The sequence below is a fragment of the Palaemon carinicauda genome, chromosome 6 (assembly GCF_036898095.1).
Source record: "Palaemon carinicauda isolate YSFRI2023 chromosome 6, ASM3689809v2, whole genome shotgun sequence".
NCBI classification, from domain to species: domain Eukaryota; kingdom Metazoa; phylum Arthropoda; class Malacostraca; order Decapoda; family Palaemonidae; genus Palaemon; species Palaemon carinicauda.
In genome coordinates this window covers 140,018,877-140,043,470 of record NC_090730.1, presented here as the reverse complement: position 1 = coordinate 140,043,470, position 24,594 = coordinate 140,018,877, and the positions used below count along the sequence as shown (strand labels likewise).

Sequence of the window (24,594 nt, the reverse complement as noted above, 5' to 3'; positions counted from 1 at the left end):
GTTTCTGAACTGCTAGAGGAAGTCCCTCTCGTAGACTGATATTGTCTTTCCACCAATTCAGGCAAGCCTTTACTGTTTCGGAAATCGGGATCGAGACCGCCTCTAGCGTCTTGTCCTTTTTCCAGTGAAAAGCTAGATGGAATTGTAGAGGTCGGAGGTGTAGCCTTTCTAGCGAGACAAACTGCTCCAGGGATGATAGAGTTCCTACTAGACTCATCCAATTCCTGACTGAGCAACGTTCTCTCTTCAACATCCTTTGGATTACGAGCAGGGCTTGATCTATTCTGGGGGCAGACGGAAAAGCCCGAAAAACTGGACTGCGAATCTCCATCCCTAAATACAGTATAGTTTGGGATGGGATCAGCTGTGACTTTTCCATGTTGACCAGAAGTCCCAATTCCTTGGTCAGATCCAATGTCCAATTGAGATCCTTCAGACAGCGATGACTGGACGAGGCTCTGAGAAGCCAGTCGTCCAAATAAAGGGAGGCTCGGATACCCGATAAATGGAGGAATTTTGCCACATTCCTCATAAGCCTCGTAAACACGAGAGGAGCAGGACTTAGGCCAAAGCACAGGGCCCGAAACTGGTACACCACATTGTCGAACACAAATCTCAGAAAAGGTTGGGAATCTGAGTGAATGGGGATGTGGAAGTAAGCGTCTCTGAGGTCGAGAGAGACCATCCAGTCTCCCTTTCTGACCGCTGCTAAGACTGACTTCGTGGTCTACATGGTGAACTTTGTCTTTGTGACAAAGACGTTCAGAGCACTGACGTCTAGCACCGGTCTCCAACCTCCTGTCTTCTTCGGTACTAGGAAGAGACGGTTGTAAAACCCCGGTGATTGAAGGTCCGAGACTTTGACCACCGCTCCCTTCTCTAGCAAAAGAGACACTTCTAGTTTCAGGGCTTGTCTCTTTGCTTCCTCTCGGTACCTGGGAGAGAGATCGATGGGGGAAGTCGCTAGAGGAGGTTTGTGTACAAATGGGATTTTGTACCCCTCTCTGAGCAACCTCACAGACTGGTGATCTGCGCCTCTCTTCTCCCAGGCTCGCCAGAAGTTCTTGAGTCTGGCCCCTACTGCTGTCTGAAGCTGCGAGCAGTCAGACTCTGCCACGCGAGGACTTGGTTCCTTTCCTCTTTCCTCTCTTTCCTTCGGCACGAGTACTTCCCCTGCTGGGGGCTCTGCCACGAAAGGGCGGAATAAACCTGGACGCTGGAGTGTCTATCCTAGGTCTAGCAGAAAAGGCAGTCGAAGGGGTCCCTTTGCGAGCCGAGGACGCTACCAAGTCATGGGTGTCCTTCTGCACTAGAGACAACGCTATGTCCTTAACCAAAAGTTCAGGAAACAAGAACTTAGACAAAGGGGCAAAGAGTAGCTCAGAACGTTGACAGGGCGTCACTCCTGCTGACAGAAAAGAGCACAGAGACTCTCGTTTCTTTAGGACTCCTGAAGTGAACGAGGAGGAGAGCTCATTGGATCCATCGCGGATGGCCTTATCCATGCAGGACATAATGAGTTAAGAGACATCTCTATCGGCCGATGAGATTTTCCTACTCAAGGCTCCCAAACACCAGTCAAGGAAGTTGAAAACTTCAAACGCCCTAAAAATGCCTTTAAGAAGATGGTCAAGGTCTGAGGATGACCAACTAATCTTCGAGCGTCTCATGGCTAGGCGGCGGGGAGAGTCTACAAGACTTGAGAAGTCGCCCTGGGCAGAGGCAGGAACTCCCAAGCCGAGAATTTCTCCCGTGGCATACCAGACGCTCGATCTAGACGAGAGTTTAGATGGGGGGAAGGCAAAGGCCGTCTTCCCTAAACTCCTCTTGGTTTCCAACCAATCGCCTAACAGCCCTAAAGCTCTCTTGGATGAGCGAGAGAGAACGAGTTTTGTAAAGGCTGGCATGTCAGCAGGTATGCCTAAAACAAACTCAGACGGCGGCGAACGAGGAGCCACAGAGACAAAGTGTTCAGGAAACAACTCTTTAAAAATGAGCATGACTTTTTTAAAGTCCATAGATGGCGGAACTGCTCTAGGCTCATCAATATCTGAAGGATGATCCTCAGGCTGAGGGTCAGCAACGTCCTCATCCGAAAGTTCCTCATCTGACAACTGATGAGAAACAAGCAAAGGGGTTGGCAATGCTTGACACGCAGCGTCCACCCGCACTGGTGCATAAGTGGCGGACCAGGACGCAGCATCCTGAAACTGCTTGACAGTCTGAGAACTGTCAACAACAACAGGTGCGTGAGGACGCACAGCGTCCACCCGAGACTGCTTAGACCGCCTAGGTTGCGCAGTCAAAACAACTCTAGGTTGCGGAGGTTGACGCACAGCGTCAAAACAAGTCAGCTCCGATGGTTGGCGAACGTCCTGAACGTCACCAGGCGCATCAGCGAGTTGCCTAACGTCCACATGCGGCTGAAAATCCACACGAGACCGCATCGAGTGTGGTACTAACCCAACCGTTTGACGTGAGGTGGCTACACCAACGTCAACAGGACGCACAACAGAACGCTTGGGTGGCTGAAGGCCAGGATCTCGATGAGATAAACGGCTAGGCTCAACGGAAACCTTATCGGCATTGTAGTCTTCCATAAGGGACGCAAGTTTAGACTGCATGTCCTGCAGTATAACCCATTTAGGGTCCACGGGAATGGGTGCGGTAACAGACGGGGTTAGCGTCTGAGACGGCACAACTTTGCCTTGCTTAGGCGGCGAGCAGTCATCCAATGACTGCAGCGGGTCCGAACTGTCCCAATGACTACATCCAGGACGTTGGACCTGTCCTGAAGGGACCGACTTCCGTTTAAGAGGCCTAGAAACCTTGCTCCACGGTTTCTTGCGTGAAAAGCCTTCGGAAGACGAGGTAAAAATGGGCTCTCTCGTCTTGTGGTAGGGGCGATATTGATGAGATACGCCTGATACCATAGAGGGAACGTCTGTTCGCTGATCAAGGCCTCTCGAACCCATAAGTCGTACGACATTACTTCTCCCCTGGGCTTGGGAGCTTGCAAGAGGTCCCGGACTAGGTGAACGACAGGCACGAACAGACGAACCCTCGGTCGCAACACTGTTCACAACACTTTGCGCACTAATCACTTTCCCACTTTCCGCCGTGGCACTATGGCACTTAAGTTCCTTCACGTCAGCCATGAGTTGATTACGGTCACTTGCTAACGCTTCAACTCTCTCCCCCAAGGCATGAATAGCACGTAACATGTCTTGCATAGACGGTTCCTGAGTGCTAGAAGGGGGGTTAGGAACAACCACTACAGGGGAAGGATTAGGTTCAGGGGCATGTGGAGAGGAAAAATCTACGGACCTAGATGAACTTCTCCTTACCCTATCTCTCTCTAGTCTACGTGCATATTTATCATATTCGAGCCAATCGAATTCCGAAAGGCCCACGCATTCCTCACACCGATCTCCCAATTGACAGGTTTTACCCCGACAATTGGAACAAACAGTATGTGGGTCGAGAGAAGCCTTTGGAAGACGCCTATTACAGTCCCTAGCATTACACTTTCGAAATCTAGGTACTTGAGAAGGGTCAGCCATTTTGAATTAGTCAAAGAAAATTCCAAAAACAATCCAAGTCATCAACAAATAATCCGATTCAATAAAGAGTTCAAGAGTTTATGTTGAGGAAAAACACCTGCACTGCGAAAGCTCAAACCAAAATAAAGTACTTCACCAAATATGATGTGAAAACTCCAGGTTCTACAGCGAGTATGAATACGTCTTGTCGTCAACGTCGACAGAGAAGAATTGAAGGTTTTGTTTACATACAAGAGTGGTATCTGGCCGACAGTTGGCGCTGGTGGGCACACCCGCAACCTTCATAGCGATCGCTCGCGAGTTTTTTGAGTGTGTTTTCTGTCGAGCCGCAGAGTTGCAGCTATTATATATTCACCGGCTAAGTTAAATATTTAAAACTACATTTATCATTCCTTTAAGAATTTTGAATGCCTCTATTAATTGTCCCCTTAGTCAAGTATGTAGATTAAATAAGTTTAAACATTACATCCTGCTTTTATATCCAAATAGCCTTAGTGTTTGAACTAGTTTGGTGGCCCTAGCTTGTATTGCTTCCAGTGTATTTATATCCTTCTGAATACAGTACAGTATTTGGTGCCCAGAATTGGAGATGGGGTCTTACTGGTGATGTGTACAGCTGTAGTAAAGTGTCTTTATTTCTGTATTTGAATTGTCTCTTTTTATAACCTATTAGTTTTTATGCTTTCTTTTCAGGTTTAATGCTATGTTTGGTGAACTTCAAATACTTGCTGATAATAATACCGAGATTTTTCTCCTGGTTCACACTTTCTATTTCATTACTCAACAGGGAGTTATCTGATTGTGGTTTATTATAAGCTATGTGCATGACTTTCTATTTCCCACAGTTGAAAGGCATTTGCCATTTTTTGGACCATTCTCCTAGCTTCATTAGATCCTTTCTTAAGGCTTCTATGTCTTCTGAGTTCACAGCATTTATGCCTAATTTAATATTGTCAGTAAATGAAGCTATTCTACTAGTTAATCCTACATCAATGTCTTATATGTAGATCCCAAATAGCAATGGTCCAAGGACAAATCCTTAAGGTACAGTACTCAGCTTGTAACAGCTGCCCACCCTGAATTACAACCCTCTGTTTTCTGTTTGTTAGCCAATCTTCGATACGTTCAGCTGGCTCGTCAATGATGCCTAGTGCTCTAATTTTGACCATTAATTTTTTTATGAAGAACTTTCTCAAAAGCCTTTTTAAAGTTCAGGGATGGGGAACCTGCGGCCGCATATGGCCTGGCCTTCTGGACCATCAAGTGTGGCCTTCTACGGCCTTTGATATATGTACAGTATGTGTAGTTGTAGTATATTTCTGCTTTGACACTGAATATTGTGTGTTTGAAATTATTCTACTGTATGTACACACATACAAATATGTACACACAGACAATAGGAAAGTTGTGTTCAATGATGTACCTCCCAGAGAATGGAAGCAATTTTTCCCTGAATTCAATGAATCCTAACTTAATACACAAGCAGTTTTTCCTTGTCAGCTGCAACAGATGTTGTAGCTGACAAGGAAAAACTGCTAGTTGCAGTGAGTGAGTGATTTAACAAATGATAGACGATAGTGTTCCTGGCTTGTCCGTCTCCTCACTGTGATCTATGTTATTTTTAGACGAGTCCAACAGGTTCCAGATTTTTGGCATAAAAATATTTTATTTGTACTTTCACTGATGAGTTTTGATTGTATGAAAAAACAGCTTTCCTTAGGTAACCTTAATGCAAGGACAAGAGGAAGAGACATTTTAACTACTTCAATAAGCAATCTCACAAAGGAGGGCTAAATTTTACTTGCTTATTATAATAAGTTATGCACTGATGGTGTTCCAGCTATGATGGCTAAAAACTAAGGATTTAATGAACATCTTAAGAAAGCAAATAATTGATTTTTTTCAATGAAAACAGCAAAGTGCGTTTAAACAGATACAATTTTTTACTGGAATATTGCATTTTTATGAGCTGTGATTGTTTAAAAAGTACCTACTTGCCAATATAAAATATTTGAAAAGGTTATAGTGTTGATATTTATAAGCTATCTTTTCCAAAATATTAATATTATTTTATTTATCACGTCAATACAAAGAACCTACATGCTTAACTAAAGTAATTTGAAAATGACATGCTTTCGATATTATTCATTTACTTACGGTAGTTTGAAAACTACCCAAACTTGAATGAAATATTTTAAAATTTAGTTCTCAATATAATTCATTTACTGATTACCTGTACTAGTATAAAAAGTACTTAATTTCAAATATTTGAAATTGTAATGCTTTAAATTTTCATAAACCTGTCACTCTTTCTTTAGATTACTAATAAATTCCTTGGAGGATAAAATAACCAACAAAATTCTATGCAGCCTTAAGGAGCATTGAGAAATAGCAAGATGGCCTTCATCCAAAAAAGGGTTCCCCACCTCTGGTCTAGGTATATGATGTCTATTGCCCTGCTTTTGTTATAAATCCTAAACGTGGAAAAATTCCAAAAGATTTGCCACACCGATCTCTTTAGTCTAAAACCATGTTGGCTGTTTAACAGAAGATTGTTTTTATCTATATGTTCTACTATTGAACCTACTATAATCCATTAAAAAAATTTGCAAGGCACTGAAATTAGACACACAGGTCTGTAGTTACCAGGTTCTTCTTAGGTCCCTTTTTGTAGATTGGAGAAGCATTGCCTAGTTTCCATCCTTGTGGTGCCTTTCTTTCGTTGGCTGTCTTTTGGAACATTTTGTAAGTGTGGGGTTATCAATTCTTCTAGCTCTATACTCCCTCTTGGATGAATATCACCTGGACCAGGTGCCTTAGACTTACCAAGTCCTTTAATTTTATTTTTGACATCATCCATTGTAAAGGCAACCCTGTTTAATGGTTGTGGCGCTTCATATCTGATAGCTGGATCGGGAAGGGTCGTGGATTCTTCCTTAGGTAATACGGTTGTGAAATATGCATTCGTCAGTTCAGCTTTTTCCAAAGCATTTGTTATAAGATTACCCTCAGTCTCTTAATTTATGAGAGAGAGAGAGAGAGAGAGAGAGAGAGAGAGAGAGAGAGAGAGAGAGAGTGTGTGTGTGTGTGTATGTGTGCGCACACTCTTGGGTAGAACTATTTAGTTTAAACATTCAGTGTTTTTATGATACTGTCTTACTTATTCTTGAATGTGTTTAACATGTTACTGTTTACTACATCCACTGGAAGTCTATTCCATGTATTTGCTACTTTATATGCAAAGAAATTACCAAAATGAGTAGTGTTGTGCGTATTTTCAAATACAGTCTGTAACTGTTACCTCTGGACTGGTTTGTGCTAACCGTGAATAGGTTGTTGTAATCTAGATTTAATATTCTTTTAAGAATTTTGAATGCCTCTATTAACTGTCCCATAGTTGTTGAGTTTGTAGATTAAATAATTTCAAATGTTCCATCCTCCATCTATGTCCAAATTGTCAAAGTGTTGGAACTAGTTTGATTGTACTGCTTCCAGCCTATCTATATCCTTCTGACTACTGTACTTGGAGCCCAGAATTGGACTCCTTATTCCAGATGGGGTTTTACTATACATACATATATACATACATACATACATATATATATATATATATATATACATATATATATATATATATTATATATATATATATATGTATATATAATATATATATATATATATATAATATATATATATATATATATACTGTATATATATATATATATATATAAAAATTGTTTAGATTACAAATGATGTGTGTGGCAAGAAGGTTGTTGGAGGCAGCATGGGGAAGGGCAGTGAATGGTGGAATGAAGGAGTGAAGGTAAAAGTGGAAGAGAAAAAGAGGGCTTTTGAAGAATGGCTGCTGAGTAATAGTATAGAGAAGTATGAAAAAATATAGAGAGAAAAATGTGGAAGTAAAGTGCAAGGTACGTGAGGCAAAGAGGGCAGCTAACCTGAGGTGGGGTCAGGGATTGGGTCATTCATATGAAGAGAATAAGAAGTAGTTTTGGAAAGAAGTGAAGAGAGTAAGGAAGGCTGGCTCAAGAATTGAAGAAACAGTGAAAGATGGAAATGGAAGGTTGTTAAAAAGGAGAGGAGGCAAGGAAAAGGTGAGCGGAATATTTTGAAAGTTTACTGAATGTTGAGGATAATAGGGAGTCAGATATAATTGCTGTTGCAGGTATTAAGGTGCCGGTGATGGGAGATGAGAATGAGAGAGAGATTACAATAGAGGAAGTGAGGAGAGCACTAGATGAAACGAGAGTAGGAAAAGCATCTGGTATGGATGGTGTGAGAGCTGAGATGTTGAAGGAAGGGGGTGTGACTGTATTTGAATGGTTGGTGAGATTGTTTAATATGTTATTTTCATTAGTAAAATAAATTTTTGAATATACTTACCCGATGATCATGTAGCTGTCAACTCCGTTGCCCGACAGAAATCTACGGACGGGATACGCCAGCGATCGCTATACAAGAGGGGGGTGTACTCACCAGCGCCATCTGTGGTCAGGTACTCCAGTACTTCTTGTCAACACCACCTCAATTTTTTCCTCGGTCCACTGGTTCTCTATGGGGAGGAAGGGTGGGTCAATTAAATCATGATCATCGGGTAAGTATATTCAAAAATTTATTTTACTAATGAAAATAACATTTTTCAATATTAATCTTACCCGATGATCATGTAGCTGATTCACACCCAGGGAGGTGGGTGAAAACCAGTATACATGTTAATCAAGAAGCTAAGTATCCCGTATTTCATTTTTATTAGTTATTCAAAATAACAAATAAAATCGATAAGTACCTGGTAAGGAAGTCGACTTGAACCATTACTCTGCCTTTAATAAGTACGTCTTCCTTACTGAGCGCAGCGGTCCTCTTAGGATGCTGAACGACTCTTAGGTGCTGAAGTATAAAGGGCTGCAACCCATACTAAAGGACCTCATCACAACCTCTAACCTAGGCGCTTCTCAAGAAAGAATTGACCACCCGCCAAATCAACTAGGATGCGGAAGGCTTCTTAGCCGACCGTACAACCCAAAACAACAATAAAAGTATTCAAGAGAAAGGTTAAAAAGGTTATGGGATTATGGGAATGTAGTGGCTGAGCCCTCACCTACTACTGCACTCGCTGCTACGAATGGTCCCAGGGTGTAGCAGTTCTCGTAAAGAGACTGGACATCTTTGAGATAGAATGATGCAAACACTGACTTGCTCCTCCAATAGGTTGCATCCATAACACTCTGCAGAGAACAGTTCTGTTTGAAGGCCACTGAAGTAGCCACAGCTCTCACTTCATGTGTCCTTACCTTCAGCAAAGCAAGGTCTTCTTCCTTCATATGAGAATGAGCTTCTCTAATCAGAAGCCTTATGTAGTAAGAAACTGCGTTCTTAGACATAGGCAGTGAAGGTTTCTTAATAGCACACCATAAGGCCTCCGATTGTCCTCGCAAGGGTTTTGACCTTTTAAGATAGTACTTAAGAGCTCTGACAGGGCAAAGTACTCTCTCCCGCTCGTTACCCACCATGTTGGAAAGGCTAGGTATTTCGAACGATTTAGGCCAAGGACGTGAAGGAAGCTCGTTTTTAGCCAAAAAACCAAGCTGCAAGGAACATGTAGCCGTTTCAGATGTGAAACCTATGTTCCTGCTGAAGGCGTGAATCTCACTTACTCTTTTGGCTGTTGCAAGGCAAACGAGGAAAAGAGTTTTTAGAGTGAGGTCCTTGAAAGAGGCTGACTGGAGAGGTTCAAATCTTGATGACATAAGGAACCTTAGGACCACGTCTAGATTCCAGCCTGGAGTGGACAACCGACGTTCTTTAGAGGTCTCAAAAGACCTAAGGATGTCCTGCAGATCTTTGTTGGTGGAAAGATCCAAGCCTCTGTGGTGGAAAACCGCTGCCAACATACTTCTGTACCCCTTGATCGTAGGAGCTGATAGAGATCTAACATTCCTTAGATGTAACAGGAAGTCAGCAACTTGGGTTACAGTGGTACTGGTAGAGGAAACTGCATTGGCTCTGCACCAGCTTCGGAAGACTTCCCACTTAGATTGATAGACTCTGCGAGTGGATATCCTCCTTGCTCTGGCAATCGCTCTGGCTGCCTCCTTCGAAAAGCCTCTAGCTCTTGAGAGTCTTTCGATAGTCTGAAGGCAGTCAGACGAAGAGCGTGGAGGCTTGGGTGTACCTTCTTTACGTGAGGTTGACGCAGAAGGTCCACTCTTAGAGGGAGAGTCCTGGGAACGTCGACCAGCCATTGCAGTACCTCTGTGAACCATTCTCTTGCAGGCCAAAGGGGAGCAACCAACGTCAGCCGTGTCCCTTTGTGAGAGACGAACTTCTGAAGAACCCTGTTGATGATCTTGAACGGCGGGAATGCATACAGGTCGAGGTGGGACCAGTCCAGCAGAAAGGCATCCACGTGAACTGCTGCCGGGTCTGGAATCGGGGAACAGTACAATGGGAGCCTCTTGGTCATCGAGGTAGCGAACAGATCTATAGTTGGCTGACCCCACAGGGCCCAAAGTCTGTTGCAAACGTTCTTGTGAAGGGTCCACTCTGTGGGGATGACTTGACCCTTCCGGCTGAGGCGATCTGCCGTAACATTCATATCGCCCTGAATGAACCTCGTTACCAGCGTGAGCTTTCGACTTTTTGACCAAATGAGGAGGTCCCTTGCGATCTCGAACAGCTTCCTCGAATGAGTCCCTCCCTGCTTGGAGATGTACGCCAAGGCTGTGGTGTTGTCGGAGTTCACCTCCACCACCTTGTTCAGCTGGAGGGACTTGAAGTTCATTAAGGCCAGATGAACCGCCAACAACTCCTTGCAATTGATATGAAGCGTTTCCTGTTCCTGGTTCCATGTCCCCGAGCATTCCTGTCCGTCCAGTGTCGCGCCCCAGCCCGAGTCTGATGCGTCCGAGTAGAGATGATGGTCGGGGGTCTGAACAGCTAACGAGAGACCCTCCTTGAGAAGAATGCTGTTCTTCCACCACGTTAGAGTAGCCCTCATCTCTTTGGAAACAGGAATTGAGACCGTCTCGAGCGTCATATCCTTGTTCCAGTGAGCTGCCAGATGGTACTGAAGGGGGCGGAGGTGGAGTCTCCCTAACTCGATGAACAGGGCTAGCGATGAAAGAGTCCCTGTTAGACTCATCCACTGCCTCACCGAGCATCGGTTCCTCCTCAGCATGCTCAGGATGCACTCCAGGGCTTGGTTGATTCTTGGGGCCGACGGAAAAGCCCGAAAAGCTCGACTCTGAATCTCCATACCCAGGTAAACGATGGTCTGGGAAGGAACGAGCTGGGACTTCTCTAAATTGACCAATAGGCCCAGTTCCTTGGTCAAATCCAAAGTCCATCTGAGACTCTCCAGACAGCGACGACTTGTGGGAGCTCTTAAAAGCCAGTCGTCTAAATAAAGGGAGGCTCTGATGTCTGCCAAGTGAAGGAATTTCGCAATATTCCTCATCAGTCGCGTAAACACAAGAGGTGCCGTGCTCAGGCCAAAGCACAGGGCTTGGAACTGGTACACAACCCCTCCAAAGACGAATCTCAGAAAAGGTTGGGAGTCTGGATGGATGGGAACGTGAAAGTAGGCGTCTTTCAGATCTAACGAGACCATCCAGTCCTCCTGCCTGACCGCTGCTAGGACCGACTTCGTCGTCTCCATTGTGAACGTCTGCTTGGTGACATAAGCATTGAGCGCACTGACGTCCAGCACCGGTCTCCAACCTCCTGTCTTCTTGGCCACCAGGAAGAGACGGTTGTAAAAGCCCGGGGATTGATGGTCCCGAACTATCACCACTGCCTCCTTCTGTAGCAGGAGCGACACCTCTTGTTGTAACGCTAGCCTCTTGTCCTTCTCCTTGTAGTTGGGAGAGAGGTTGATGGGAGATGTGGTCAGAGGGGGATTGCGGCAGAACGGAATTCTGTAACCCTCCCTTAGCCACTTGACAGACTGAGCGTCTGCACCTCTGCTCTCCCAGGCTTGCCAGAAGGTCTTGAGTCTGGCTCCTACAGCTGTCTGGAGAGGAAGGAAGTCAAAGCTTGCTTTTCGTGGACTTGGCACCTTTCTTGGACTTGCCCCGGTGACTGTCTGCCCGGGTACTTCCTCTACTGGAGGCTCTGCCACGAAAGGGCGGAATGAATCTGGTAGCAGGTGTATCAGCCACAGGGGTGCGGTAAGATCTCGGCACGGAAGGTAAGGTTTTAGCCTTACGTGCTGAAGAAGCCATGAGGTCATGCGTATCTTTCTGGATAAGAGCCGCAGCCATCCCCTTGATTAACTCCTCCGGAAACAGGAACTTGGAGAGAGGAGCAAACAGCAACTCTGACCTCTGGCAAGGGGTGATACCAGTCGATAAGTAGGAGCATAGATGTTCTCTTTTCTTGAGGACTCCTGAGACAAAAATAGAAGCAAGTTCGCCAGAACCATCGCGAATTGCTTTGTCCATACTGGACATGATCAGCATGGCCGAGTCCTTGTCAGAAGGAGCAGTCTTCCTACTTAAGGCCCCCAGGCACCAATCGAGGAAGTTAAAAATTTCGAAGGCGCGAAAGACTACCTTCATCAAGTGGTCCAGATCAGAAAAGGACCAGCAGACCTTCGAGCGTCTCATAGCCGACCTGCGGGGAGAGTCAACCAAACTTGAGAAGTCGGCCTGGGCAGAGGCAGGAACCCCCAAGCCAGGTTCCTCTCCCGTGGCATACCAGACGCCCGACTTAGAAGCCAGCTTAGGAGGAGGAAACACAAAAGAGGTCCTTCCCAGTTGCTGCTTGGACTGCAACCAATCCCCTAAAACCCTCAAAGCTCTCCTTGAAGATCTGGCGAGGACAAGCTTGGTGTAGGCAGACGTAGTAGGCTGCATGCCTAGAGAAAACTCGGAGGGAGGAGAACGAGGGGTTGCAGACACGAAGTGTTCAGGGTACAACTCTCTGAACAGAGCCAGGACCTTGCGAAAGTCTAAGGAAGGCGGCGACGACTTGTGTCCTTCCACATCAGATGTAGGATCATCCAGATGAGCAGCTTCATCCTCAGAAACCTCATCGCCTGAGAGTTGAGTAGCGAGAGGTAAAGGTAGAGCGGCAGGCTGAATGGCTGAATCCTGCAGAACGGGTGCATGCGAACTTGCGGATCCATCATCATGCCTCTGCTGAGGAGCAAGCGAGGTGGTCAGAAGCGAATGCTGGAAGGCATGAGGCTCATGCTGCATGGTATGCGGCTCATGCTGCATGGGATGAGGCTCATGCTGCGAAGAATGCGGCTGCTGCATGGTAAGAGGCTCGTGCTGCATGCGTTGAGGAGGATGCCTCATAGCATGAGGCTCCTGCCTCAAGGGTTGCGCCTGCCTCAAGGATTGAGGAGGTTGCTGCGCAGAGTGAGGCTCCTGCCTCAAGGGTTGAGGAGGTTGCCGCATAGCATGAGGCTGCTGCCTCATGGGTAGAGGAGGTTGCCGCATAGCATGAGGCTCCTGCCTCAAGGGTTGAGGAGGTTGCCGCATAGCATGAGGCTCCTGCCTCATGGGTAGAGGAGGTTGCTGCATAGTGCTGGAACCTGGCAACTCCTGATGCGGCAGCTCACGCATGGAAGCAGGAGGAGCCTCAAGAACATGCGTCTGGCAGGGAGGACTGCGCAGAGGTGGAGGAGCGCTCGCAGGAGGAGGGGTGTTAACCTTCTCTGCCTGATACTCCTGCATCAAAGCCGCAAGCTGAGACTGCATAGTCTGCAGCATAGACCACTTGGGGTCCACAGAAGTTGGAGCAGAGGCCTGTTGAGGCACCACTCTACCTCTCTTAGGAGGTGTGCAGTCATCAGATGACTGCGGCGAGTCCGAACTGGCCCAGTGGCTACACCTGGCCCGTTGGACTAGCTCGGAAGGGACCTTACGTTTGAGAGGTCGAGAGACCTGGGTCCACCGTTTCCTCCTGGAAACCTCTTCCGCAGACGAGGAATTTAAGGGCTCATTCGTCTGGGAGTGGAAGTGACGATCTCTATAAGATACGCCCGCAACCACTGAGGATACAACTGTGCGCCGATCAAGGCCTGCCGAACCCTTTTGCCCTTCGACGTTGCTTCTCCCCTGGGCTTGGGAGCTTGCAAGAGGTCCCGGACTGGGAGGACGACTGGCACGCACAGAAGTATCCTCATGCGCAACACTGACACTGACACTAGGCACAGCACTGGCACTAACACTTCCCACTGCACTCTTCACTTTAAGTTCCTTGACATCTGCCAAGAGAAGATTGTGGTCACTAACTAACGACTCCACCTTATCACCAAGAGCCTGAATGGCACGCAACATATCCGTCATATCAGGCTGAGCACTCGTAGCAGGTTCGGGGGTCACCACCACAGGGGAAGGAAAAGGTTGAGGGGCATGGGGGGAGGAATAAACCAAAGAGCGAGAAGAACTCCTCCTAACTCTCTCCCTCTCTAACCTAGTTGTATATTTGAGGAATTCATTAAACTCGAATTCCGAAAGCCCAGCACATTCCCCACATCGATCTTCCAACTGACAGGATTTTCCCCTACAGTCGGAACAAACGGTGTGAGGATCAACAGAGGCCTTCGGAAGACGCCTATTACAAGTCCTAACACTACATCGCCTAAATTTAGGAGCTTGAGAGTGGTCGGACATCTTGAATTTAGAGAACAGTCAAGGGGGAATTCCAAAGTAAAGCAAAGATCGTTAACCAATAAATCAATTTAATTCCAAAAGCTATCTAAGCTAAGGGAAAAGCTTCCTGTACAGCGAAGGCTAAATTTTAGAGCAAATACTTCACCAAAACCGTGAACAAAGACTCCAAAATCAACAGCGTATCCATGTAGGTCTTGCCGGCGGCACGACAGAGGAAAAATTGAGGTGGTGTTGACAAGAAGTACTGGAGTACCTGACCACAGATGGCGCTGGTGAGTACACCCCCCTCTTGTATAGCGATCGCTGGCGTATCCCGTCCGTAGATTTCTGTCGGGCAACGGAGTTGACAGCTACATGATCATCGGGTAAGATTAATATTGAAAAATGTGTTTTGTGTTGTCAATGGTACCAGTAGATTGGGTTTGTGCATGTATTGTCCCACTATATAATGGTAAGGGAGATGTGCATAAGTGTTGTAATTCAAGAGGTATTAGTTAGTTGAGTGTAGTTGGAAAAGTGTATGGTAGAGTACTGATTAATAGGATTAAGGATAAAACAGAGAATGTAATCTTAGAAGTACAGGGTGGTTTTAGAAGAGGTAGGGGTTGTATGAATCAGATTTTTACAGTTAGGCAGATATGCGAGAAATATTTAGCAAAAGGTAAGGAGGTGTATGTTGCATTTATGGATCTGGAGAAAGCATATGATAGAGTTGATAGGGAAGCAATGTGGAATGTGATGAGGTTATATGGAGTTGGTGGAAGGTTGTTGCAAGCAGTGAAAAGTTTCTATAACGGTAGTAAAGCGTGAGTTAGGATAGGAAATGAAGTGAGCGATTGGTTTCTGGTGAGAGTGGGGCTGAGACAGGGAAGTGTGATGTCGCCGTGGTTGTTTAACTTGTATGTTGATGGAGTGGTGAGAGAAGTGAATGCTCGAGTGCTTGGACGAGGATTAAAACTGGTAGACGAGAATGACCATGAATGGGAGGTAAATCAGTTGTTGTTTGCGGATGATACTGTACTGGTTGCAAACACGGAAGAGAAGCTTGGCCGATTAGTGACAGAATTTGGTAGGGTGTGTGAGAGAAGGAAGTTGAGAGTTAATGTGGGTAAGAGTAAGGTTATGAGATGTACGAGAAGGGAAGGTGGTGCAAGGTTGAATGTCATGTTGAATGGAGTTACTTAAGAAGGTGGATCAGTTTAAGTACTTGGGGTCTGTTGTTGCAGCAAATGGAGGAGTGGAAGCAGATGTACGTCAGTGAGTGAATGAAGGTTGCAAAGTGTTGGGGGCAGTTAAGGGAGTAGTAAAAAATAGAGGGTTGGGCATGATTGTAAAGAGAGTTCTATATGAGAAAGTGATTGTACCAACTGTGATGTATGGATCGGAGTTGTGGGGAATGAAAGTGACGGAGAGACAGAAATTGAATGTGTTTGAGATGAAGTGTCTAAGGAGTATGGCTGGTGTATCTCGAGTAGATAGGGTTAGGAACGAAGTGGTGAGGGTGAGAACGGGTGTAAGAAATGAGTTAGCAGCTAGAGTGGATATGAATGTGTTGAGGTGGTTTGGCCATGTTGAGAGAATGGAAAATGGCTTTCTGCTAAAGAAGGTGATGAATGCAAGAGTTGATGGGAGAAGTACAAGAGGAAGGCCAAGGTTTGGGTGGATGGATGGAGTGAAGAAAGCTCTGGGTGATAGGAGGATAGATGTGAGAGAGGCAAGAGTGTGTGCTAGGAATAGGAATGAATAGCGAGCGATTGTGATGCAGTTCCAGTAGGCCCTGCTGCTTCCTCCAGTGCCTTAGATGACTGCAGTGGTAGCAGCAGTAAGGGATTCAGCGTCATGAAGCTTCATCTGTGGTGGATAACGGGGGAGGGTGGGCTGTGGCACATTAGCAGTACCAGCTGAACTCTGTTGAGTCCCTTGTCAGGCTGGGAGGAACGTAGAGAGGAGAGGTCCCCTTTCATTATTTTTTATTTTTTTTTTATTTGTTGATGTCGGCTAACCCCCAAAATTGGGGGGAAGTCCCTTGGTATATGTATGTATGTATGTATATACACATACATACATACAAACACTTACATATATATACTGTACATACATACATACACACACATAAATATATATATATATATATATATATATATATATATATTAGAACAATCTCCCTTAGCTTTCTCCTTATGAACACCCTACTTCTCCCACTGGAGGGGGGGCTCTCTCTGCAAAAATCACAAGTTGAGGAAAAAGTGCACTAATTTCCATTGCAACTCAGGCACAAAGAATAGGGATCTAGCTTCATCCACCTCATGAAGTTTCTACAAGGGAGTCCTTCTAAGTCAAGGCAAGTATACATATTGTACTATCTTGAGCACTACTCATAATCATAAGCACACAAGGAAATGAAAGTCAAGGCATATAGGTTAGGCACAACACAACGTGGAGAGTGATCATACTGTATGTCCGTTCAGTGCAACAATCAAAAGAGTGAACTGCCTCTCTGACGATGGTGCACTTGCCTGCAGTGTGGGTGAACAGCTAATAATCATACAATGTGACCAGTATCCCAATTATTCTTTCTTTCTGGCCGTATCAAAATGATTTAGGAGTAAACGCCTTATAAATGATGAGGGTTTGTATCAGTGTAGGAACAAACAGCCAATTGGAGACAACGGAAGTGGGTACTTGATATGCACGTTCCGTCACCTGCTAGTAACTGCCGACACTTCAATAAATTTTGAACAGGTAATCCAGTTACACTGAAAACATACTGTACAGTACTCATATTAAAAGATTAGGGTTTGTACACACGTGTCAGAACAAATGTAATTTACAGATATTCATACACAAATAAAGAATGGTGCAGTATTGTTCATCAGAGGGTTCGTTAAGAAAAGAGCTTATGATATGGTACCTACATACATGTACACATTCTTCTTTCCCACCGTTACCCCTACATTATGGGGTTGGATCCCCTATGCACTCTCTTCTACCAAACCTTTTTTCTCCATATCATTCTTCACCTTATCTTGTCATCTAATTCACTGCATCCCTCTCGATCTTTCGCTTTTAACAGATTCCTCTCATGCCCTCCTCACTCCCTCCCCCATCATCCACCCTCAACACACACCATCTCGGTTGTCACACTTCACCTCGGTAATATTTACTCTGCCTATCATTCTACTTATTTCATCATTTTCCCATCTTTCAAGTAATGATATTTTATAATACTCCTCAGCATTCTCATCTCTGTTCTCTCAAGCTTTACCTCCTCTTTTTTGTCTTAAAGGCCACATTTTTTATTCATGCATTAACACAAGTCTTATTACTGTGGTATAAAAATTGACTTATCTTTATTGGCATTTTCTTATCACATACAACTCCTGCTACATCCCTCCACTTCCCCCCAGGTGCTTTTAACCTATTCTAAATTTCTGCCTCTTTTCTGACATATAGTAGATCCCAAATACGGTATCTAAATTGTTCCACCTGTTTTATATGTGAGCATCTATTATCTTGTATGGTTATCCTCTCCCTAGCTTCCTTACCGCTTACCATAGCTTCAGTCTTATCCACATTTAGCCTCATGCCACCCTTCACTCAACAATGCTCATCTGTAAATCTTCCAATAGTAATACCAAGGAATCTAGTAATGACTAGATACCTATAATTAATTTCATAAAACCAAGAAAGCCAAATACTCACGTATTTCAAATAATGTACTGTAATATCTATACAACTGTGTCAATACTTATATAAATTATATGATGGCTATAATGGACAATTTTTCATCAGCAAGATAGTCTAAGGAGACACATTTAAATCAACCAATCAATATTTACTACAGTACACTATACCTAAATATAATATCCATCATCCCTGTAGAATTGGCAAAATACTCTAGTGCTGTACTCATCTTTGTATTACTACTTTGTTAGACAATCATTTAAAACACTCATGATCTTACCTCCAAGTCACTGTCTGATGCCATGTTTATTGGATTAACCCAATGCTATAACAATCCCACTACACCAGGGTCTACCTGAAATATAAAGAAAAAACAATTTTTTTTTTTTCAGGCTTATATAGCAAGGAAAATTACAAATTTTTAAAACCATTTGTATTTTTCCTGGCTAAACTAACCAGTCATTTAAATGGGTTACTCGAGTCAATTTTCTATGACCAGACAGCAAAAAAGAAAAGGGGTTCAATATACAAGTACAGTACAGTACAATAAAATAAGAGACGCACTATGATGTAGAAATTATGAAGGAATAAGACTTTGTTTATGAAATGAAAGAGCACAGTGAATGCTATCTATATAGTAGGACAAGTCTAAAAAAGTACAGTGGAACTTCAGCACGCATAATTCATTCCAGAAGGAATATCATAAACCAAAATGCTCATAAGCCTAAACAGTTTTTCCCATTAGAAATCAGGGAAAATCACTAGATGCATTTCACACATCCAAAAATGTACATATTGTTGTATACATTCATAGGTATTTAAAGTACAACATAGCGTATTCCACATTAACTCTCAAAACCACATCATCAATGCACTTAAAAAAAAGAATGTCTTGAAATCCTTGATATCTTGACTTTTGGATGTTTAGTGGGAACTTGTTATATAGTTTTGGGGCCAAATACCTGAAAGCTATGGAACCTACAATACGGGTACAGTACATCTCAACACCAATAAATTGAAACTATCAGTAACTATTCTCAGGTCAACGAGATTTGCTGGCTGCAAGATTATAACAGCCCTAAAGGTTTAAAGGCCGCTCATGAATAGCAAAGGCAAGGGACAGTGACATTGCCCTGTCAAGCAGGACAATGCCATAGAGATCAGCACCCAAGCTAGGACTAAGGAGGGCCAGGCAATGACTGCTGATGACTCAGCAGATAAACCTATAGGCTCCCCCATCCTTAGCTCACAAGGATGATGAGGAAGCAGCGACCATAGAGACTAACGAGTTCGAGTGGGACTCGAATCCCAGTCTGGCGTTCACCAGTCAGGGACGTTACCTCATCAGCCACCACAACCCTGGCAAAGAAAATAAAAGGTGATCCTGCTATATTTGGCAAAATTTTTTTCTAAAATTTATAAAGCCACTTGAAACTCAAGATGTTACATATGCAAATCCATATTCCATAAGGGAACAAACACATAAATAAAATCTAACCCAAGGGTCCTTCCTATCCTAACTTGAGATTCGCACCCTTATCCTACAGCCCTCCACTGAGACTGCGTCTCCTTTCCTAACCTCACTCTAAGGTAAGGTAAGGATGCTCCAAGATAGGATTACTCCTATACTAATTGAATTTCACTGGTTGCCTATCAAAGCTACAATAATTCTAAAATATGTGCTTTAACTCAAATCAAATTATCAGAACCAGACATTTGAAATACTTATAAGAATGTGTAGCCTATAAACGATTTCAAGTTATTGTAGACAAGATGTACATCATCTACAGGCACTGTAGGTTCTAGAGCTTTCAAATATGCAGTCAAAAGACTATGACAAGCTCCCAACAGACATCCAAAGGACTGAAGACACTGTATTAAGGCCCTAAAGAAGAAACTGAAGACTTTCTTGTTTTATAGGATACATGCTTCGATAATGTGGATTTGACAGTTATCACGGATTACTGTACAAGAAGAGTTGGAAGACTCAGGCCCACATGGTTGAGGACTATGAAGCGCGAAGTAGGAGATGATGAATGGGGAGGTATTGAATTAAAAGCTCAAGATAGAGACGACTGGAGAAATCAAACCGAGGCCCTCTGCATCAATAGATGTAGGAGGTGATGATGTTTGATACTCTATAATACTTGAAAAGCATACAACAAATCTTGTAAGTCCTGTAGGGGACAGGACTTTTCTGCATGTTACAGGACCAGGAAAACAACCCTTAAAAAAATGTACACAAGGTAGACCATAGCTCCCTGTCAGCTTCCTTACCTGCTTCCCTTCTGAAGGCATTTCCTAGTTTCAATTGTTATTATAATTTGCTAGGTACGACTTTCCAACAATTATCACATCTAACACCCTCAGTCTAAACACCTCTATTTCCTTCAAAAAGGAAAATGGCCATATTTTCGGTATGATACCAACAACACCCTCACTAACTGGGGTACAAAGAATAGTTTTAAAATGTCAAGAGTTGTTAAATAAAAACTTCCAATAGACCACTTGGATGGATACCAGTTACAATGGTATGGAAAATGAGACATTAATGTTTGAAGACCATTAACATAGAATACTTAATCAAACTACATATCTATGTTATGATCAGTCTCCGACTATAAAATAAGGAGTTCTAAAGAGTATGTAGATGGGATATAGTCGATTATGTCACTTCCAGCCTCTTAACTAATATTGTACTACCAGGGTGACTAGACGTCCCATATTTAATAGGATTGCCCCACATGACATTTGTCCCATATCCTTTACCTAGCCTCCACGGGACCCTTTTTGTCCCGTATTTTCAATAAATGAAAAATAAAAAGATGACAGAAGCTGCAAACACAAGATACAAACATAAGTAATGGAATGGATAAACTGAGGTAAATGACATATCTATCTATATATGCTCAAACCAAACACCATCTCTTAAGAGCAGTTTGATCGAGAGCAAAATATGACAAATAAAAAATAACACGGTAGAGTATTAACAATTAAGAGGAAAATAATTTTAAAAGGATTATGGAAATTTTATCATCATATGTATTTTAGTCTGCCATTTATTCAATATCTTACGGCAAGTCCCTTTAGTTATTACATCCTTTAAAGCTGCACGACATGCTTGGCAGCAATATTGTAATGCTTTGACACATGTAATGAACAGCTGTTTGTAACAAGATCTACAATGAACACACTTTAAAACAAATGAAAAGTCAATGAAGTAGGTCCTGGACAAGCTGAACCCAGCTGAGAAGGACTTTATGATGCATCACTGTGTGCGTACAGTAACTTCACATAAGTTACGTGTCTGTATTGTTCAACTACCTCTTCAATTAAGGTGTTCCTTACTTCTATTATCATAATCTGGTCACCATGTGTACAATACAAAAGTAAATCTGATTTTTTTGATTATGAGAATCATGTTATACAGATAATTTTTCTCAAATAAAAATTTCAAAAATCAAAGACTTAACCCTCATTTGCAAATACTCAACAACAAAACAGGCCTAAACATTTAGACTAATATGCTAATTGGAGAAGGTAAAAATTAAATTCATAAACTGTACTCCACATTACTGTCCACAAAAGGAATTACAGGGACATATCCTACCCTAACTTAGGTAGCACGTTCTACCCGATACTTTTTCATTTGGCCTTGACCGAGATGTTAACCAATAAATGTTGTGCTCTAACCATGAGTGAAAAAGAGAGAGCTAATTATTAAATACCCCCGGAAAATAATAATAAAAAAAAGTGACTTTGTATATCAGCGGCCAGTTCCTCGCACATTCATTAATAATGGACATCACCTGACCTAAATTTCCCCCCTAACCTAACCTCCAAGCCATGCCCTTACCTACTTACCGGCCTCTGCAACCCCCTTACACTGCCCTTTTCTAAGTTAGACAAAATAATACATAAAGGTGGCCGGTATCATACATACACCCCGAGACCTAGACACCAACGGTCTACCAATTAAGAATGTGTACTTTGATGACACTATTTACATAAAGACTAAACATACCACAGAAATCTATAACATTCAAAGAAAATTGTTCACTGAGGTTTCCCATATATATATATATATATATATATATATATATATATATATATATATATATGGTAATTTTGTATTGTATTACAGGTGTATATATATATATATATATATATATATATATATATATATATATATATATAAGTAATGTAAGTTAGTTATCCGACACACTAGCTGAACTTAAAATCATAATTCGAAGGGCTCAAGTTGACATGTATTAACATACAATGGTCTATGAGTTACCCACTAATTAAACCTGAACTGACGTGATTTATATCAAAATAAAAATTGATACATAGATAGTTAGATTACATTAGTTAGGAATATTTTGGCATTGTTGAATATTAAAAATGCGAGTTTCGCTGTTAGTAAAAGGTACTAGCGTTTGTCTAAATAAGTATGGGGTACCAAAACCGTAAATTATTTTGTTAATATGTATTTAGCAAGATGCTTTCTTTAACTGACAATAGATGCACATGCAATAATAGCTAATGTTTAGAATGTATCAGTTATTGTTTACTTCCGTATTTAAGCTTGGGTAAGGGCAATAAGCTACTCACCGGTAAAGTAGCTTGAGTCTAATATGAAAAATTAGTTATAATATTTTAATGTCATTTACCTTAGGAGAATACCTATCACAAATTCAACTGTCGAGATGCATTTTTACTACTCAGAAATAAGGTAGGCTTTAACACTGGGTAAAACAACAAAAAAGGAAACAACTCATTTCATCATATCCCTCGATATTCCCTCTTTCGTGACGTCACACCAAAACAAATTAAATAACCAATAGCATTACTCCATGAAGCACAGTTACCCAATGAGGTTACTCCAAGTGAAGAATTCTGGCCAATCACCTTTCTCCAAGTTAGAAACAACACGCCTATGTTTATACTATAGATGACTGGATCCGGAACTCGGACCGGACTGTCAAATCCCATTATTTGATTATGATTTATTTATATGAACATAGGTTGCCATAAACATAAAATTATGTCATATTTTATCATAAAATATATTTTTTTCACCCTTATAGCTTAAAACTCTTTGGCTGTTTTTCGGCTGTTTACAGGCTATGATGAAACAGATGACAACCAAACCCTTGGTATCGTATCCTTTACAATTCTCTTTATGTTGTCGGTTTTCTTCCTTATGATCCTTTTGTCAAAGGACCAATGGGCGCTCTCCACTTGGATCAGCTTCTGAGCAAAATCTAGGAGCAGTCGAGGGAGAGTGAGAGTGAGTGTAGGTCCACAATCCGTGTCGGTAGGTTGGCTGAAGAACTAAATCATGAAAATCTTGGCCTTTTTAGCCTTAATAGGCTTTGTTGCAGTGGAATCTAAGGTGTTCTTCCACGAGACATTCTCCAGTCCAGGTAATTATTTAATTTTACTTGTTAAATTATAGTTCAATAACTTTAAATACCGGCAAAGCATATTTGGTAACTATGAACTGTCTACTCTGTCCTTGTTCTACCGTAAGATGCCAACCAAAAACTCTTAATGTCATTTAATTTATTATATTGATTCTTACCAATACTTAGTGGAATTCCTCTTGAAAGTGCTAGCATTCCTATTTTGATTTGGTGCCAGTTCCATATTAGTCCTACGGCAGTGTTGCCGGTGAGTGTGCAAAAGTTTGACTAGTATATTCGGTGACTGTTCTTGAATATGCCAAATGTAATGTTTGTCTGAACATTTAACGGCAAGAATATGGTTAGGTGTGTAGCCAGGGATATAAAAGTAAAATTCTGATACCGAACAGCTGCATTGCTGTATGGATAAGGTTCGTTCGATAAGTTAATGTAGCCCACTGTAATTGTTTCATGTACCCCCAGTTCCTCCTGGTCCCTAGTTTTGACTATTTCCTTCCCCGTAGGTTAGTATGGATTCCTCATAATGTCAGATAAATGCCCTAACAGAAAGCTATGGTCCTTCAATAAATAAGGTTTGATGTTTAAAGTAGCTTATGTCTGAATTATTAGTTAAATAATATTGATGTATACTTAGTCAAATTTTGCGCCCCATAATTTAGTTGGTTATTATTCCGATTTGATATGAGTTTTCCTTGAAGCTTGACACTACAAAATTGACAAGTGGTGCTTCCAAATTGTTACTATTTTCAAACTGTCATAAATTTATTAGAACCTGTTAAGTATATACAGCCATCTTATGTATTTATTGCAGATATATCAATGCCCAAACTTGAGAACAGGTGGTTTAAACCTTAAAATTTACCTTTCTCTTTTTAATTTTTAGATGTAAAACTTTCCCTTGCTCTTCCCCTTTCCTCTATCTTTAATGTGAGAAATAGAACTTGTGTATTAAACAGCTATATTCTTGATTATCACCATATCTCTCGTAGACTAAATGCATAATTAGTTTATCTTATGCTTATTCCCATAGCACATTTGGTGCATAACAGCTGGGGCAGCACAGGTTTAGTAATTATCTATTTATAGAATGTAATCTTGATTTATTTTATGACTATTTAAACTTGGATTTGATGGCAGTTTGGTATTCTAGTATTTCATTGCCTATTACATAATTCATTCGTAATGACATTTTTGGTGGCAAATCAGTGTAATCAGTCATTAGGCTGAATCTACTTCATTATAACCAGCAGTCACTCGTCATTCATTGACACACGC

At 42.3% G+C, this 24,594-nt stretch overlaps 2 protein-coding genes across 7 annotated transcripts in view; one reads left to right on the top strand and one right to left on the bottom strand.

The window, feature by feature from the left end:
• The window catches only part of LOC137642671 (micronuclear linker histone polyprotein-like), a 91,216-nt gene that overhangs the window by 43,188 nt on the left and 23,434 nt on the right, over positions 1-24,594 (bottom strand). For 3 of the 6 annotated variants that reach the window (XM_068375441.1, XM_068375442.1, XM_068375446.1), the window contains exons 1-2: positions 22,564-22,720; positions 18,171-18,245 (exon numbers count right to left, since the gene is read on the bottom strand). In XM_068375441.1, the coding sequence (XP_068231542.1) occupies positions 18,171-18,194 (24 nt within the window). In that variant the 5' untranslated portion in view covers positions 18,195-18,245; positions 22,564-22,720. Of the gene's footprint in view, positions 1-18,170; positions 18,246-22,504; positions 22,721-22,761; positions 22,824-24,594 lie in introns of those variants that run through there. The other 3 variants (XM_068375444.1, XM_068375445.1, XM_068375443.1) reach the window with 3 other exon arrangements.
• Positions 23,158-24,594, top strand: part of Calr (calreticulin) — a 10,608-nt gene continuing 9,171 nt past the window's right edge. Inside the window, exon 1 of the mRNA XM_068375440.1 lies at positions 23,158-23,319. Within this exon, the coding sequence (XP_068231541.1) occupies positions 23,235-23,319 (85 nt within the window). The 5' untranslated portion in view covers positions 23,158-23,234. The remainder of the gene's footprint in view (positions 23,320-24,594) is intronic.